The sequence below is a fragment of the Catharus ustulatus genome, chromosome 29, assembly GCF_009819885.2.
Source record: "Catharus ustulatus isolate bCatUst1 chromosome 29, bCatUst1.pri.v2, whole genome shotgun sequence".
NCBI lineage: Eukaryota > Metazoa > Chordata > Aves > Passeriformes > Turdidae > Catharus > Catharus ustulatus.
Genome location: NC_046249.1, coordinates 3758488 through 3776297, shown reverse-complemented (window position 1 = coordinate 3776297; position 17810 = coordinate 3758488). Strand labels below are relative to the sequence as shown.

General features: G+C 51.7%; 1 protein-coding gene across 4 annotated transcripts in view; it reads right to left on the bottom strand.

Annotated features, from left to right (window-relative positions):
* Positions 1–15114, bottom strand: part of CELF5 (CUGBP Elav-like family member 5) — a 36640-nt gene extending 21526 nt beyond the window's left edge. For 2 of the 4 annotated variants that reach the window (XM_033081950.1, XM_042780034.1), the window contains exons 1-2: positions 14829–15114; positions 8352–8434 (exon numbers count right to left, since the gene is read on the bottom strand). In XM_033081950.1, coding sequence (XP_032937841.1) covers positions 8352–8434; positions 14829–15114 — 369 coding nt within the window. The remainder of the gene's footprint in view (positions 1–8351; positions 8435–14828) is intronic. The other 2 variants (XM_033081948.2, XM_033081951.1) reach the window with 1 other exon arrangement.
* Positions 15115–17810: the final 2696 nt, after the last annotated feature.

Sequence of the window (17810 nt, the reverse complement as noted above, 5' to 3'; positions counted from 1 at the left end):
GTCTTTGTCTGCTCTGGAAGATATGGGTAAAGAGAAGAAAACAAGATACAAGAAGTTTGTCCAGATGCTGAGGCTTGGAGAAGAGCAGCAGGATTGTCTGCCAGCTTCACACAGGAGGTGTCCCAGCTGAGGCAGAGGCAGCCATGGTCCTCCTTGCACAGAACTGGACACCCAGAGGCTTCCATGAAGAAGGACAGCCCCACTTCAATCCTTTTAAGTCTCATGTTGCCGCCAAAGATGAACAAATTATCAAAGGCCTCTCAAGCAGAGGGAGTCCACAGCAGCTTTAACTCAACCACACAGGTCTCAAGGCCTTGAGGAAGATGCTTTGTGTACAGACAAAGCTCTGTCCTGTACAGGAACACACAGTAGGGATGGTCAAGTTTTACCTTTCCCATCTGAGGTAGAAAGAGAGGAACAGGCCAGCAGGAAGAACCCACTTTTGGCCTTATAGAGCAAACTCTGGAAGTACAAATTCTCCTGGCCTCCAGTCATCACCTGAGGCTGCAAAGTAATCAGAGAGCACACCTGAACAAGAAAACTATTTGTATATACCCAGCTGGGCCCAGAATCCAGCAGTCAGGATGTGCCTGCCTTAAATTGGCAGAGTGGAGAAGATGCACATGCACAGACATGGATGCCTTTTACCACACAGGAACACATAGGTGAGCACTCGTGTAGGATGGAGAATTTGAGCAAATGATTCATGAGCCTGCACCTGCCTCACAAGCTGAGCTTCATCTTCCCTGTTAAATTATTCAGCTGAGCATTATTCGTCTTCATTTCTTAAGAATATCACATTAACATTTAGCACATGCTGTCAGGACACCATGGGCCAAATGTCCCCTGCCCCAGCCCCTCACCCTCACACTTCAGGGTCCTCCTCACCCACTGCTGCTGACACTAAGGGCTGTCAGCTCCATGACCCACTGCACTCAGGAAATCCTCTGGAGCAGCAGTGGGCACCAGATGGGCAGCAAAGCTCCCACTGCCCTGCTCCAGCTCTCGCTCACACTTCCCTCCTGGCTGGATACACAACTTCCCCAGCACAGCTGGCCCTACCCTGCTCACAGCTCTCACAGACAACGTTTCCCTGCCTGCAGCACTCTCCCTCTCACGAGCCTGCAGCCTTTGTTGGCTTTCTGGGGGGTTCCTGGTGGGAAACAACGGGGCAGGCAGATGGGAGCGAGGCCATCCCCACCTCAGAGCATCACACAAAGCACAGCAGCCACATCCTGTGCAGCCTTCTGAGAACACTGAGGAGACAGCCACAGGAGGGTCACTGCAGCCCAGTGGAGACCAGAGACTTCCAGGGAAGAGGCAAGGCTGAGAGGCCTTGCTGAAAGTGTCTGAATTACATCCCACCCAAATCCCAGGATCTGGGCAGCACAGAGAAGCAGGGGACCCCCCCTCTGCTTGGGCTTTTGAGGAAATGCTCCCTACCTTTGTAGCACTCTTGAGATCAAGGATCTAAGGAAACAGCCTGGCACTCCTAAAGTCAGAAGAAGCTTTGCTATTGGTTTCACCAGGGCCAAAATGCACCATTTCTCTCACCACACCCCAAATAAAGACTTCTGGAGGTGAAATGGCTCCCCGTGTTTAATCAGTGCCCAGCATGAGCAGTCAGCTCAGCAGCCTGGTAGCTCTGCTCTTCAAGGAGAAGACTCCCAGATCCCCCTTCTTCAGCTTTCAAACTGCAAAAGCTGGATAGAAGGAAAAAGCCCCCTGGGACAGCAGGGCAAGCCTTTCTATTAATTACGAGTGAGTGATGTAAAATAGCCCCTCAGGTGCAATGCAGGGGAACCTCACAGTGTTAAGAGGGTCAGAAGCAGAGTGTACGAAACACACAATGCAGGCTGGCTCCTCTGGGATGTCAGGAAAAAAGGCATCCAAGGCCATTGGCAGAATTAGGTCCTGGGCTCTTCACTTTACAAATTGTGGGCTTGTCCTCCTCTGGCCAGTTAAAAACGCCCTGCCTGAATGATCATAATCACTTCTAACTGGGCAAAGCACATAAATCTAAATGCCAATTTGTTCATTTGGATTCTGTTTCTGATTGGGAATGCAAGCAGGGATGGATTGGTGCCAGTCTCAGTGCTCAAGTACCCTACTTGCATCTTCCCTCTGACATCTCAGCGTGCCTTAGTCCTGTCCATGAGAAGCATCCTTCCCTGAGAAACAGGGGTTGTCTCATACAGAAACACAAACAACATTAGTACCAAGTTCTGGCACAGCTCTACAGGCTGCTTATGAATTCACCTCATTCAATCCCACTATGGAGGAGACAAGGATAATTATGAGCAGTGTGTTCCAGGTGGAGGAATCGAGGCATGTGCCGATGAAGATCGTGCACAAAGTCTGTGGCAGGAGCAGGATGTGAATTCCAGAGTACAAACCACACAGCTCCTGCCTGCACAGCTCAGCTACATCTTTTTGCATGAGCAAGGAAGATTGTTGAGAGACTGATGAAACTGAAAATCCAAAAACTCACTAGAAAGTTCATCAAGACCACAAGAGATTGTTCTGGCCTCCAGAAAGCCATGGGCCTGAGGACCCTGCTCAGACCCACAGCCCTGTGTCAGCTGCAGCATCTTCCCTCAGAGACTTGCCCAAGTGTCACATTTGTCACTCCCACTGAAGTAGAAAATGCTTAGCAGGCCTAAGGAATGCTTAGGGTTTAAGGCCTGCAAAAAGCAGGAGTAAGAGATTGTGAGATGGGTCACCAAATTACCTGAAAAAGTACAAGAAAGCTGCACAGGAAAAAGCTGGGAGCACACACTCCACTGGAAAGGCTTTGATCTTTCCACTGGAAAGGACACCCCGCACCTTGCGCCCTTCCCTGTGCCCACTGCTGCACCATTGCTCCAGTGAGCACGATCAGGTGCTTCTCTGTGCACAAGCTGCACCCTCCAAGAGCCCTGAAAAACCAGGGAAGGGCAGAGCCTGGGGCAGCAGTGTCTGAGCTGATGGACACACAGCTCTGCAGAGCCTGCACAGGCCTCTCCTGGCCGTGCTGGCAGCTTCACAGGCTGCCACTGGGCTGCTGCAGCCATGCCTTTCTCCTGCCCCATGGCAGGGTAATGACAGTGGCCAGGAAAAGACATCTCTGCTGATGTAACAGAGGGGGGCAGGCACAGGGACCCTCTGCTTGCACACAGAGTGGCTGTGCCAGTTCCCTTGGCAACCACAACACTGACAATCCAGCAGAGCAAAACCTCCAGCAATACTGACACACCCACGGGAAAATCCACCCAAAACGGGCCCAAGCCCCAGCACCATCAGATGAATCCCCTGAGCCACTTCTGGGCTGATAGGAGATAAGCTGTTTCCCTTTAGGGGTGCTGGCAGACTAGAAAAGAGGTCCCAGGTGACTGCAGGATGCCTCTGGAGACAGTGAAATCTCATTTGGAGAAAGCCCTCAGTGATCTGGTGTAGTCAGCCCTGCTTTGAGTGGGGTTTGAGCAGAGACCCCAGAGATATCTTCCACCATAAATCATCCTTTGATCCTATCTATATCCATATTCACAAACACTTGTGTGCAGGCACACACTCCAAATGACCCCACAGAGGTGGGAATGTGGAGCCTCACTCATGAGGATGGTGCCTTTGCAAAGACAAAGGTCTGTGTGGGCAGGTGTGCAGGTACAGGTGAGTTCACAAGCACAGGTAAGTGAGATCACCAGGGAAGACCCAGCTCTGGGAGCCAAAACTCAAAGCTTTGTGCTGCAAGGAGATGCCAGGGCCTGGCTGTGCAAAGGGCAGCAATTTCTCTGGAGAAAGGAAGACCCCTTGTGCACAGGCCAGAGCCTGCATGTGTCCTCTTGGTCAGCACATGGGAACAGGTGCTGATCTTTAATTTCACTGTTCCTCCAATTCCACAGGGAACAGAAGGCAATGTCTGCCTTGGCAGCTTGCTCTTCAGTGTAGGCACTTCCCTGGGCAGCTGCTTTGCCTCACTGAGAGTTCTCAGCCCCTCAAGCCAAAGCACAAGTGTTTTTAATTGCCTCTGCATTGAACAGGCAACTTCTGCTGCTTCTTGCCCAGGGGCTGCTTTAGTCCAGCACCTTTGTGTCCTGGTGCTGCCATTTCCACGAGATAGCCTTGGCATGCTCTCTGTATTTCTGACTGATAATGCTGGATGGCTCTCAGGAACCTGCTGGTGTTGTCTAACAAACCTACAGGATGGACATGGGAAAAACTTCTCCACCCTGCCCTGTTCAAGGGCTCAAGCTGCAAAGATTAACATGTGGGGCCCAGCTTCAAAGCTCAGCCAAACATTTAAACCACCTGAAACTTTTAGAAATACTGTTCCAGGCAGACTTTACACCAGCATTGCACAAACGAGAGGGGAGGGAAGAATGGGATGCATTGTCCTCTCCACCAAAGTCCCTCCAGTCAGCTGTGCTCCCTCCTACCAGCACAGGCTGTGGATCCTGACAGATGGCCCAGGTGAGCCCTTGCTGCTGGCAGCACAGGACACAGCCTGCCCACAGGGGTGCCCTCTGCTCCAGGTCTCTGCACTAACTCTGCTGCCCAACCACCTGAATTAGTGCTGCAGCATCTCAACCCCTGGTGCATTCCCAGAGCCTCTGTCTGCTCTCATGCTGCTGCTCTCTGTAATTTTCCATTCCTGTGTCCCTGCATCCATGAGTTCTCCCTGTGATGTAGCCACATTTCAGTACCCTCATCACTGCTCTTAAACTGCCCGTATTCCCAGCTTGGATCAATACCAATTTCTGCCACTTACTTGCCTACCTTTCAGCAGGCCTTTCTTTGTTCTGCATAGAAATAAAACTGTAACTGTACCTTGCCAAAAGAATTACTTTTTTAAACCTCCCCCCCTCCACTTCCTCCCTCTATTCTTCTTCCTCTTCTTCTTCAGGAGCAATTTTATGTAATTTGCAACTGTCTGGCTGCAAATGAAAAGAGACATAAAGCGTTTCTGCGAAATATTGAAAAGCTGGATGCTTTTCCCTCAAATTTCACTTAGCAAGAGGCTTTAACTTGCTGTGTGATCACTGTGTGTCATTAATAACCTCTCCAATTCCTTTCAGAACTCAGCAAAGTGAAGGCACAATCACGAATCAAAGGCATGGGTTATTGAGATATAATATCATTTCACTGAGGCAGGGAGGAGTGTGCCAGGGAGTGGGGAGAAGGTGAAACACTGCACTGCTGGGCTGGCTGGCAGCTGAAGAGGACACTGGATTTAGCAAAAAGCCTTAAAGGCCTGATTTCAACAATTCACCAGCTCTGAGGGCAGCACAGTTGTTTTAGATAATACAATATGCAGCTGTACAGGTGAGACTGGTTGTGTCACCCAGGGACATGGTTTAGTGCACCTGGCAGTGCTGGGTTAATGGCTGGATTCAATGATCTCAGAGGTCTTTCCCAACCTGATGATTCTATGACAGTCTTGTTACTTTACACCCTGAGCACACTGGCCCATATAGAAGAATGTAAAAGCCAAAATTCTGTCTACCTCAGAAAAAGATGCTGAGCCTTACTGTCAAAAATAAGCTTTTTAGAGTTTAATTCCATTCATTTACCATACATCCAACAGCACTCAATTCAGAAACAAAAGAGATTTTTGACCTCACAAAAAGAGAACTTGCCCCAAATGCCACAAATACAGACCACACTGATTCCTACTGACTTATTGTGGAAAACCTAAAATATAAACATAACTATATATAAAAGCTTAGGTAAGCTGCACTGCACTCATGGCCCTGCAGGTGGGCTGACACTGCTGGTATCAGACCTGGAGGAGCTCAGCAACACCTCTGTGGGTCCAGACCTACCCAGTGACAGCCTGGAAGAGAGTCCAGCTGTCCTGCTCCAGCTGCCTGATCACAGCCTAAGACTATCTCAGAAACCAAAGCACTTCCATAGCTCTGTCCTTACCAAACCCTCAGCCTAGGCCAGGAAAGTCATTTGTCTCTATGCAGGTTCATGAAATGTTGAGTTCAACCACAGACCTCTGCATTGAGACCAACAAAGGAAGATACTTTGATTCTTGTGGCATCTGCAATTGCTTGGGGTACAATAGCAAATGTAGGATCAGCACAAGATCCTTCCTCTCCCACTTTGATCCCCTGCTGTCTCTAAACCTGTTGAGGTCATGCATTCAGGTGAAAGTTTGTGCCACCCTACACTTCAGAACCCTTCAGCTCTCTTTCTTCTCCTGCTCTGTGCAATGCAGAGGAAGGATAGGGGTAAAATGCACAAGAAATCAGTTGTTTACCAGACTGTGGCCCACTGACTGAAATCTCAGTGGTGTGGTCAGCATGTTCAACTCTGCCCTATGCTGGGGCCCTGGCTAAACTCCTGAGGACAGGCTTTGCCCTACAGATCATCAGAAGATGAACCAGATGTGAATGCACAGAGATTAAATTTTCCCAAAACAGGGAAGCAATTGCCTGTCCCTCCTGTCTGTGATTCATTCCCAAAGTGTTGCCTGTGATCAGCTGGGCCACAAGGACAGGTGATGCTACACAGACACCAGCAAACCATGGCTGAAAGCTACCTCAGCTCACCCAGCTCATGTCCATGCCAAGTAACCACCTCTAAATGACCAAAGAGAGAATTGTGCCTTCTTGGTCATTGAGGGACTGAACAAAAGACAAACTGAATGTGATGAAGTGTTATATTGGCAGCCTGAAAATAGACAGCTCCAAATGCAGCACAGCTCATCTCCATCCTAATCCTGAAACATAATTACACCACACTGCTCATTAACTGTCTCCAGACAAGTATGTTCAAAAGTACTCACCTACCACAGACTTCTTACTGTTCCTAGGCAGTGTCTTACACCTCCCTTAACATAAAAAGCCTTTAGATCACCACATCATAGATAAATTGCTGCTTTAAACACTGCTCCATGCAGCTCTCTACAAGCCCTGGGAGCACAGACAGCAGAGAACACAGTGAAACATGCAACAAATCCCCGATGTAGAACTGTAGCAAAACTCAGATTGCCTTGAATCCAGCAAGCCTCACATGAATAATTTTTTAGAGACACGTGTGACTTCCCCACTGCATTAACAGTACTGTACCATGACTCCTCTCAACTGCTCCTCCATCCTTTGACTTGTTCTTACAGACACTGCCAGCTCTGCCTGGACCAACACATGAGGTTACACTGCTTTAGTTCAAAAATCCAACCATTTCCCATCTCACAAAAATAACTCAGGCAGATTTGTGCTGGTTATCTGTACTCTTCCCCCTGGCTGTCCTGAGATAAGAACCCTGTTAAGTGGTAATTAAGTCACTTGCATTTTCCAGCACTCAGCTCCCAGCACAGCTTCATGCAAAAAAACCACAGGTAAACAAATACAGAAAAGGATGTGAGGGTGTGGGGGTGTGTGTGAAGGTCTTGAGGGCAGCTGGGAGGTGAGGGAAGCTCTTTGGACCTGTGTGGGTTAAAGAGGAAATGTTATGGTTAAGAATTCCTAACCACCCTCCAGAGACCCCTGGTTTACATTAATTATTCTGTTGCCTTAAGCACTCACGGCCTCCTGTGAGCTTCTATCTATAAGTACCCAACTCCTCCTCCTACTCACCTCCAAATGAATCCTTTCAATGTGCTTGATCAACCCCCTCAGTACAGCAAGGGAACTGCCCAGTCAAAGCTCTTAAATCATACCAAAATGGGAAGGGCAATAATCCAGAACTCCTTTCAGCTCTCCAGCAGGTCCCAGGGAGGCAGAGCACCGCCAGGCAAGGAGAGACCTGTTCCACAGTGCCCAGCCTCCCTCAAATCCCACTGAACTCCGCTCCCAAAACCAGCTGTGGAATGAGCAAGACCTAGGAATAGACCAGCAGTCCTTCTCTCACCTAAATAACCCATTTCTCTTCCAAACAATGGCATGTGACAAGTGTATATTTTTATTTTTGAGAGGCTGATCCAATTCAGCCACTGCATCAGAGCTCCTTCCAGGCACCCTGCAGGGCAATGGCAGAGCAGAATTGGATGCACCAGGAGGTTCTGCACATCTGGAAAAGGCTCTGGTATCTCATTAGTTTTTCAGCAATGCCCACTGTGCACCCACACACTTCACCCCAAAGCCCACAGCTCCCCAGTGACAGGGACAGAAAACTGAAGGTGTCCTGTCACACCACAGAGCACAAAGAGCAGCACAGAAACAGGCCTGGCCAGAGAAAAAAAGCAGCAGCTCTGAAGAACAGTGCTGTGCTTCCACTCCCATATCCCTGTTCTAACCCCTGGAGCACCCTTTTCTTCCACAAGCAGGAAAATTGATCTAAGCCACTTCTTGCCCTCTCTCCCTCCCCAGAAAACTCCCCATCATCCTGCCCATGGCATCAACTCCAGACAATTCACTGGGACTTACCCCTGGCAAAGTCTTCTGTTCATGCAGTGCTGTCTGGGCTTTGATGGCAGAGTCTCTGGCACAGTATGTGAGGAAAGCACAACCTGCAGCAGATACAGCAAGTGTCAAGTTAGACAGGCACTTGCAGATGAACATCAACACAAATGTTACATAATTTGGATGTGTCTAAAGCTCCAGGGGAAAAAAAAAGACAAAGAAACAATGTTAAAGGACTTGCAGGCCACATCTACAGTCTATTAAGAGCTGGAAAAGGATCCCAGGGAATGAACAGGGCTTGACACAGGTGTTGAACAAGGTGAGACACAATGGGAGAGCAAAAGGAAAGCTGATCTTGTCTGTGGCAGAAACAGTCCCAAACACAAGGACCAGGAGAGAGGCAAGGACCAACATGATTACTGATTGAAAAAAGAAAAGAAGCAAAGAAATAAGGAAAGTATCTGGGATTTTAGGCTTATACAAAAGCTCTGTGATCCAGATTCACAAATGAGGGAAAGCTATAGCAGGAGAGGCCTGGCCTTGTGAGCTGTAGGAAGCACACAAGCACACACCAATGTCCACATGCAGCACAAGGGCAATACAGAGCCCAGCAGAGCATCACACATTCTGCAAGGACCAACTTAAGCCAGATAAAAAGCACAGAGAAAAGGCCAGATCCTGACATTCTTAGTCAAGATATGACTCAACATCTCAGACGAATGCTGGAGCCAAGGGAGGAGGGGAGGAGTTGTAGCCCCTCCAGGAAGAAGAGGGATCATCTTTGGGTGCTCTGATGCTAAGAATAAGCAAAGGAAAAATCTGGCTGGTTATCAAGAAACATTTCCTAGCAGAAAGAGATTTAGACTGTGGAATGATCTCCCCAGGGAAGTGCCTGGAGCTCCATCACTTGAGTTGTTTCAGATGAGGGTAGGCAAAGCACTGGAGAATAGACTCAGAATGCATCCAACCCCTCACTCATCCCCCTCCTCTCCACAGTGGCATTTCACAGCCCAAGCAAAGGCAGCACGAGTCCCTCTGGCTTGCTGATGAACATCCCTGTCTGCACTGCTGTGCTGGGGCTGCAGGTGCATTGTTATGGCCAGAGAGGCCCATTTTTCTGCCTCTGCATTCTTGTGCCTGGCTTGGGGTACTCCAAAGCTGCTTCAGCTTTGATCTAAGCCACTTCTTGGCCTCCATGGATCCAAAGGTGGGTGCAGGGGCTGTCTGGACTTCTTCCCTCTACCCCAGTGTGACTCCATGGTACACAACACCCTTAGGCCAGGCAGAAGGCAGCTCCTCAGGACAATCCTAACCACAGCAACATAATTCTGTTCTCCTGTTCTTCCATCCCAGCTCCAAGAAGTTGCTGCAGGTAAGGACTCACATCTGTCCCCACACCTCTTGCTAGGGGAAAAAAACCCTTCCAAGAAAGCTGCACTGAAGTCAAATGTGGGACCAATAGGTAATTTAACAAATGCAGGTAAACTTCACTGCTCCTGGCAAAGGCAGCTGGCTCTGTGGTGGGGAAGCTCCCCTTGGCTTTCACTCTTCCCCCATGGACTGCTCTGACATCAGGCCTCAAAAGCAGCTCTACAACCAGACAGACCAGACTCTACAGCCTCTGTAATCTATTGCTAAGAGATTTGAAGGCCTGCTCACCAAAGCCTCAAACATGGATACTCAATTCCACCCGCTGCTCCAGTCTGCTACTTTGCAAGTCATACAAGACTCATTCTAAGATAATTTGGCCCAGGTTTAGCTCACAAAACTCTGAAGTCAGCAGTTGGGAATAAGCAATTTATTCCACTAAAAGCTTCAATGCATTGGTACTATGCCCACGTGCACTGAAGGCACCATCCTTGCCTCAGGAGCATCAGCCACCAGCCTAAGAAAAGTCAGGATAAGTGGAGTTATTTTTACATACAGCATGCAAACCCCATCCTCAAGTCCCATATTCCAGTGCTCAGGAATGTTAAAACTGAGGCAAAGCACACTGCCAGGCTCAAAAACCCCAGTCCATGGGAGGAAAAGCTAAAAATAAGAACTGGACAAAGACACAGCATTTAGTGTGGATAAAGGAGAGACACTCCTCACACAAGGAGGTACTGTTATCATGCCAGATTTGTAAAGGCCAGCAACACCTACACCACCAGCACCAATGTGAACAAGTGCCATGAATCCCCTCCCTAGAGTCCTCTGGTCCTTCTCTTCCCTACAGCACAGGCAGTAACATTGTTCATTTTTTAGCAGCTCAGGTACCAAGAGGCAGCAGCTTCCAAGAGACAGAAACATCCTGTAACTGTGGAGCCTGAAGATGCCTCACTCCAATCCAAGGGCAATCAATCCCTGCTCTGCTCTGCTTTACAAGGATGTGGGTATTCACTCAGCAGAAGCCACTTGTGCTCCTTCTCTTCACTCAAGCATGAAGCAGCACTCAGGCAGCCTCTCACATCCAGCCTGGGTTGGGGCTACAGGTACAGGACAGCCTGGTCCACTGCTCTGCCCCCGAGCTCTTCATGTCTCTAAGCTTTGGGGACATTCCTCTCATTCTTACTTCCCCAATAGCAGGAACCTGGGAAGCTGTTCTGGCTCTGGAAAGGAGGGAGCTAAAGATGTCAGCTAGGTCTTTTGGAAAATATGATTACTGCCTTTCACTACCAGGTGTTTTGGAGTAGTCGATTCCATTCTCCTTGCAAAGTCCTGGTCAGAAATGCAGGAGAAGGTCTGGCAGAAACACTGTGCTCTGAGACTAATTGTGCAAACAAATATTTGGGGAAAATAAACTTCCTTCCTGAAGAGCTGTTATCTCTTGCACTTGAACTCTGCAGCTACTCCTGAGATGCTGTGACAGGATTCTTCTGCTCATCATGTTTTTCATGAGTCCTTTAGGGTCCTAAAACTTTGAGGTAACAGAGCCACCCAAGGATCTGCTCAGGAGTGAAGAGATGTCCACAGAGGTGCAGAGGGGCCTGTCACTCTCACTAGGTTTTCTCACTTCTACATTTCCTGCTTTAGTTAACAGCAAGCTCAGACAGACAGGCTCAGGCCCCTTTGGGCACTTCTCACACCAAGTCAGCTGTGCCTGCTGAGACACAGGACGTGCTGTTAGAAAGTGCTCAGGGTGTGAAGAAGCATCAGCCTGGAAGGTCCCAGGCACCAGGACAGTGCCAATGACCCATTCCCAGCACAGGGATGCAGGACAGCACCCAGAGCACTGTCTGCAAAACCAGGCCTATCTGCAAAGCCAGGCCTATCTGCAAAGCCAGGCCTACCTGCAAAGCCAGGCCACCATCATTCTGCCAAAGACCCCTCTATGCCCCATCAGCTTTGGTGGTACCACCCTATTTCTATGGGCTCCAGGAGGGTTTCCAGCTCCCTGAAAGCAGAACCCAGCCTAGTTCCACTTGCAAGACACTGCATAAAATAAAAATATATATTCTGTGCCTGATCCTCCCTACAAGCTACACATTGACTCTGGAATTTACAGTCTCTTCAGATCCTAAATATTACTCCACACATCAGCAGTCTAAAGCCTTGAGCAAGAAAAGGCTGCTGGTTTGCAGGAGGGAGGGATCTCTAAATTCTGCTTAGCATCAGAAATCACATTAAATACTTCATCAGGGGAAGCATGGAGTCAGTGGGGAGCTAATCTACAAGCCTGCAGAAGCTGAGTCAAAACTGGGCTGCCAGGGAAGCAAGTTGGGCTGAGGGTGTTGTTGTATCCTTGCCCTCTGGAAAAGCCACATATCTGTCCACATGCCTGTGAGAGGGCTGCTCCTGCCCCTGCTGAATATTCCCCTGCAGTTCAGTTTGGCATCTCACACTCTTTAATCGATCCACTTTCCCTACCATGAGCACTCCTAGGAAACCCATCCAGTTGACACTTGTGAAGGAGCTGCCTTCTGCCTAATCCTGGAACACAAGGCCAAAAATTTCCACTTGATTCTCCCCACTCAGCCTCCCCTGACCCATTCCAAAAGCCTGTTCAAACACCTCCCCTCTCTTCCCATGAAAATATTAGCTTTGAGACAAACACTGCCATTAACATGCAAATGAATCTGTGATTAACATAAATAGAAAAACTGCCTCATGAATAATATTAGGCTGGATCAGTATCAGCTACCAGTAGCCAGGTTGCTGAGACATGACTAGTCAGGTACTAACAAAACCATTTCCTAGCAGAGCTCACATTTCTGGATCTCTAAGATTCTCCTCTGCCTCCACCAAATTCATCCATTCTCAGCCCCCAAACAGGACCAGCTCCTGGACACTGGAGCCCAACTCACATCCTCCAGGCCCTGGCAGGCCTTTTCCACCCCTTGCTCCTCCCTGGAGGCAGAGGTGGCTGCTCAGCTCCATGTCAAAGCTGCGAGGGAACTCAAGAGGACACGCTGGCTTCTCACACCACCGCTTCCTCCCCTTTGGGGAGAGAAAGGGAAAAAAGCAGATGGAAGCTGCATGTGAGCTGTCAATTGGATCTCACTGCAGATCAGGAACATGGGGAGAGAAAACTGAGTCTGCTGTAAGAGCTGCCCCAGAAAGGTGGCTTCTGTACAGTGCAGAACAAGCTCACAGCCTAAGTGTCCCCTGCTCAGGGGCTGTGACAGTGCTCCAGGCCACTGCAGCTCCTGGGTCAGGCCTGGCACCTTCCAGGCCTGCTGATGCCAGCAGCTCCTCACCAGGATGGTTTTCCTGCATGGAGCACAAGGCACTGCAGCCAAACCTGGTAAATGAGAGTGATCAGGCATGAGGGTGGGCTGGATTGTGGATCTCATTCCCTCACTGCACGCTAAGCCCCCACACACTTCCTTGTGAAGGGATGACTTCCTTGGAGAGGCTGCTCCCAAAACAGGCTGAGGATCTACATGCAAACTCATGCCACAGGGAAGGAATCCCAGCCTCTCACTTTGTACAAAACAGGACAGGGAGGGGCAGAGGGAACTGAAGAGGTGTGGAAACAACCCCACAACAACCACCAGAGAACCTCACATCCCAACAGCCTCTTCAGGACAGAACAACCCCTGACCAACAATGCCACATCCACTAAAAAAAAAAAAATGTTAGAACCAAAAAGATGTATTTATTTTGCTGCAGAAATCCTGCTTTTAACAGCAAGTTAATATCACACACATCTGGCTAATACCACAGTTGCCCCCTCTAATTTCCATACCTAAGCAGATCCCTAGAATTTGTCTCCTGCCTAGAAGCTGACCTCAGACCACACAGTCTATATTTAAGATGTCAACCAGAATGAAATGTGCAATTGCCTCTTGCCTTGGGCCCATTCTCCTTCATGCTGGGCTTGAAACCTTGCAACTCACCATCCCCTGGCAGCAGGTTTGGATGCAGTTCCTTGCACACAGAGACACACAAGCACATGGCATCCTGGTTCTTCACTCACAACCAGACACTTCTTCAGCTAAATTCATGCCAGCCCAGCCCCCACAGGCTTCAATGAGAAAGTATTTTCCTTTTGTGCTGGAGTTAGATTTGGCCTTTTGTTTGAAAATACACCTTGTCCTCTTCCCTCTCTGTTCAGTCTAGAATGGTTCACGTTGCCAAGGCACTCGATTTTTCCTACCCTGCCTCCTAAATCTGAGGCATCACGACTGAGCGTGGCACACTCCCTCCAGCATGCACCAACACATGGCCCCATCACAGATCATTTTAGGGCACAGCAGCCCAGGCTGAGCACCGACAGCTCTCAGGGTACTCACTGTCGGTTCCCTGCAGGTTATTCTACCTGTGCCAGGGAGCGAGGCTGCCTTCACTCCCTCGGATCTTACAGCAAACAACTCCGTGAGTTCCCTTCCTGCTGGAGCCGTGCAGGTCACAAGATCCCAAACACCTGCTGGGGTGGGGTAGAGCCGCTCCACTGAAGGGAGCTGCCATGCCGAGCGCGACAGCTCTTCGGTACAAAAACACAACAATAAGCGAGGCTAAAGGAGCCTCCTCAAACTTTTCAGCACCCACTAAAGGTCTTCCAGCGAAGGAAGACCCCTCATCTCCCCGTGTGCCATCACCAAGGCCCCTCACCTACCCCAAACGCCACTGACAGCAGCACGTTCGCGGCCGATATTCTTTGTTGCACGGATTTTAAAACCGCAGCGCCGAGCCCTCGCCCGGGGTCGGTGCGAGCCCCCTCAGGGGATGGCCAGCAGCCCAGCGAGGGTCCCGCTGCGGCCCCCGCGCCCCGCAGCAGCCTCGGCCCGGCCCCCGCTGCCCACCGCCGCCTTTGTCACCGCAGCCCACGCGGGGCCACAGGCCCGGGGCTCCGGCGGGGCGCGGGCCGCGGCCGGGGGGCTCCGGGGGCTCCGCCGCGGGGATGCCGGACCCCGCCCGTGGGCGCTGGGGATGCGGACGCGTTCCCGGCAGCGGATCGGGGGCCGCCAGCCGCCGCTGAGGGATGCGGGGGGAGCGGGAGGACAGCACAGCGCGGTGGGTCACGCGTGGAGCGACCCCGGGCCCGCCGCCCCTTTGTGCGCGCCGCGCCGGGCTCACCCTTGTGCATGCCGGTGTAGCGGTCCTTGAGCACGGTGAGCTCGTAGATCTTGCCGAACTGCTCGAAGAGCGGTTTGAGGTCCTTCTCCTCCAGGTTGCGCGGGATCTGCCCCACGAAGAGCTTGATGGCATCCAGGTCCTTCATGCTGTCGGGCTGCGCCGGGGGCTCCGCGCCGCCGCTGCTGCTCATGGGGGAGGCTCGGCGCGGCGGCGGCGGGGGCGGCTGCGGCGCTGGCGGGAGCGGCGGCGGCTGCCTCCTCGCCTCGCCCTCGGTGAGTCTGGCCATGCCCCGCGCCCGGCGCGGCTGCGGGCGGGCGGGCGGGGGAGGCAGCGCGGCGGGAACGGCCCCGCCGCCAGCGCCGCCGCCGCGGCGCCACAAAGAGCCGCGCCACAGCGCCCCCTGCCGGGCCCCGCGCCACCGCGGGCCCTCAGGAGCGGGGGGCAGCGGGGACCCCCGGGAGCGGCCCGGGAGGGGCACTCGGGACCGGCCGCTGGGCCAAGAGGGTGGTGAAGGCAGCAGTGACTGCCCGGTGAACGCCCAGCCCCGCGGGCGAGGGAAGAGCTGTGTTTTTAGGGCCCTGGGAGCAGAGGAGAGCTCTGAGCACCCACGAAGGCAGAGCCGCTCCACATCCGTGTCAGAAATTAGCATTCGCCCCATTTTCTCGGTGCCTCAGCACCAGGGTCTGGAGGCGAAGAGATTATTTAAAGCAGAAAATTTTGTAACGCAGCCGTGACACAGCGGCGAGCACAGCCACGAGCAGCGGGGCTGGAGGGGGCTTAGCTGGAAGGGGAGGTCATGCACGGCCCCAGGTCTACAACAACCCCGGGCAGCTCCCCCGCCCCAGCCTTTCCAGGGAAAGGCTCCTTTTCTTCCGAGCAGCTCAGCTCCCTCCTGGCCGGGGCTCGGTGCAGGCATCCCCAGCGCGGTGCTGTGTCAGACCGTGCCAGATGGTCAGGAGCTGGCTGTGTCTCCATGTTGAAGCAGCCATTATTGCTGAGGGGCTCAGCTCTCCCTCCCCGTGTGAGGCTGGGGATTGCTCTCCCACTGGCTTCCCCAGCCCAGTGAGGGGGTGTCAGCGCTCCAACCAGCGCGGCCCAGGTGGCCCTGGGCTGTGTCACCTCGGTGCCCCACCTCTGTCACGCCAGGGTGACGCTGAGGCACGGCCGGAGCTCCAGCAGGAGCAGCTGTGCTGCAGGGATGCGGCCCAGCCCCGCTCCGCCGCCGCCCCGCTCCGCCGCCCACAGCCACACGCCTGCATCTCCTACAGAGCATTCCCTCTGCAGCGTGCACGGCTTTTGTCGTCACACCACACATTTCAGGCTGTCATGCTGCCCCAGTGTCCCTGAAGATGGAAACGCTCCTGCGGCCTCGTGCTGGGAGGAGGGAGGGGGTGCGGCTGGGCTGTTTGCGGAGAGCTGTGGCACAGTCAGGCGCTCAGCTCCCCTGAGCATGCCAGGCCTGTGCCGGGGAAAGGACCGAGGTGCAGGCACAGCCTGGCCTTGCTCCCCTTGCAGAGTCTCTGCTGAGAGCTTTCTGCTATCCATCCCCCTTTTCTCCTGCCTCGGATCATGCAGAGGGAGGGCAGCAGAGAGTGGAGAGGTGAGCCTGCCTCACACCACAGCAGGGGAGCCACAGCTCTGTGCGCCCACTGCAGCCCTATCCAGCAATCCCCAAGTGCCATCCTTCCTCCTACCTTCCCTCTCCCCACACTGCCCCACATACCAGAGCCTCAAACCCTACCCAGATCTCTCAGGTGTGTGCAGCATGTCTTAGGAAAAAGGGAGGGGGTGTTATCAGGGGAAGAAAAGGGGTTCCAATCCTACAGAGCGGAGGGAAGAACAGAGAATATTGGTCATGTATGAGCACCCACCTGGCTGCCAGGCTGAAGTCATGGCAAGAATGAGAGGCCCCTGCAGAGCCAGAGGGATTGGGGATTCCTTTTCACTCTTGTGCTCAGCAGAGCTGCAGCTCTGTCCCCTGCTCTCTGCAGCACTGGCTGTTGTGCCCAGCTGTGTGTGTGGAGGTGCCAGAACATTCACTGAGGGCCAGCAAGAGCCTGCAATTTGCATCCAGGCTTTTCATGGGAATGGACAAATTCACAAAGGCCTTCAGCTTTCTGCAGCCTTGTCCAAACCCAGGGACACTGCAAGGTATCTTAAGGCTGGAGAGCTGTCTTGTGTTTGATGGTGTTACCACTCCTAACATTCACCCTGAAACTCCCCCAGGATCTCCCCACACTGGTCAAACTTTCTGTTGACACATCTTGCAGAGACTGCCAGGGCTCTGCCATCTATTTGGAAGCCACAGATGCATCAGCTGGGAAGCCTATGGCAAGTCAAGCTGTTCTCATTTTTAACAGCTGCAAGCAGATAAGGCAATGTTTAAAACAAGAAAGCTTTATGACAACAGCAGCAATCCTCATCTTTGACGAATCACACCTAAGCAAGTAAAGTTTTCAGGCACCTTTGCATGCCTAGCCTGATTTTTCACATCAGCTATTGCAGCAAAAGCTGCCCTAGGCTTTTGTTACAGCTCAAGGGACCCAGTGCCTCGGGTAGAAAATATCTATTTAGAAGGAAAGATAAATCCAGTCTCTTTTGGAGTCCATGAATGGACATACTAAAACCATCCTGACTGCAGTAAAGAACAACAGACATGAAAATACTGCTGGTAAATGAAAAACAGAACAGCTGTCAATCAGCACCTGGGGTTTTCAGAGCCAGACAGAGAATTATATACCAGAGTAACAAGATTAAGGGGAAGATAAAAGGAATCTTAGCACCAAGACAGAGAAAAAGGAAAATGAGAGGTCACCTGTGCAGAGGAAAAAGAAACATGTTCCATGTCATGGAGGAATCTATCCAAGAGTGCTAGAAGCACAGCAGAGCTCAGATGCACAATGCCCAGAGGGTGAGGGAACAGATTCTGCCTAAACTTGAGATGCTGCTTCAAAAAAAGACCGGTTAAAAGAAAACCACATT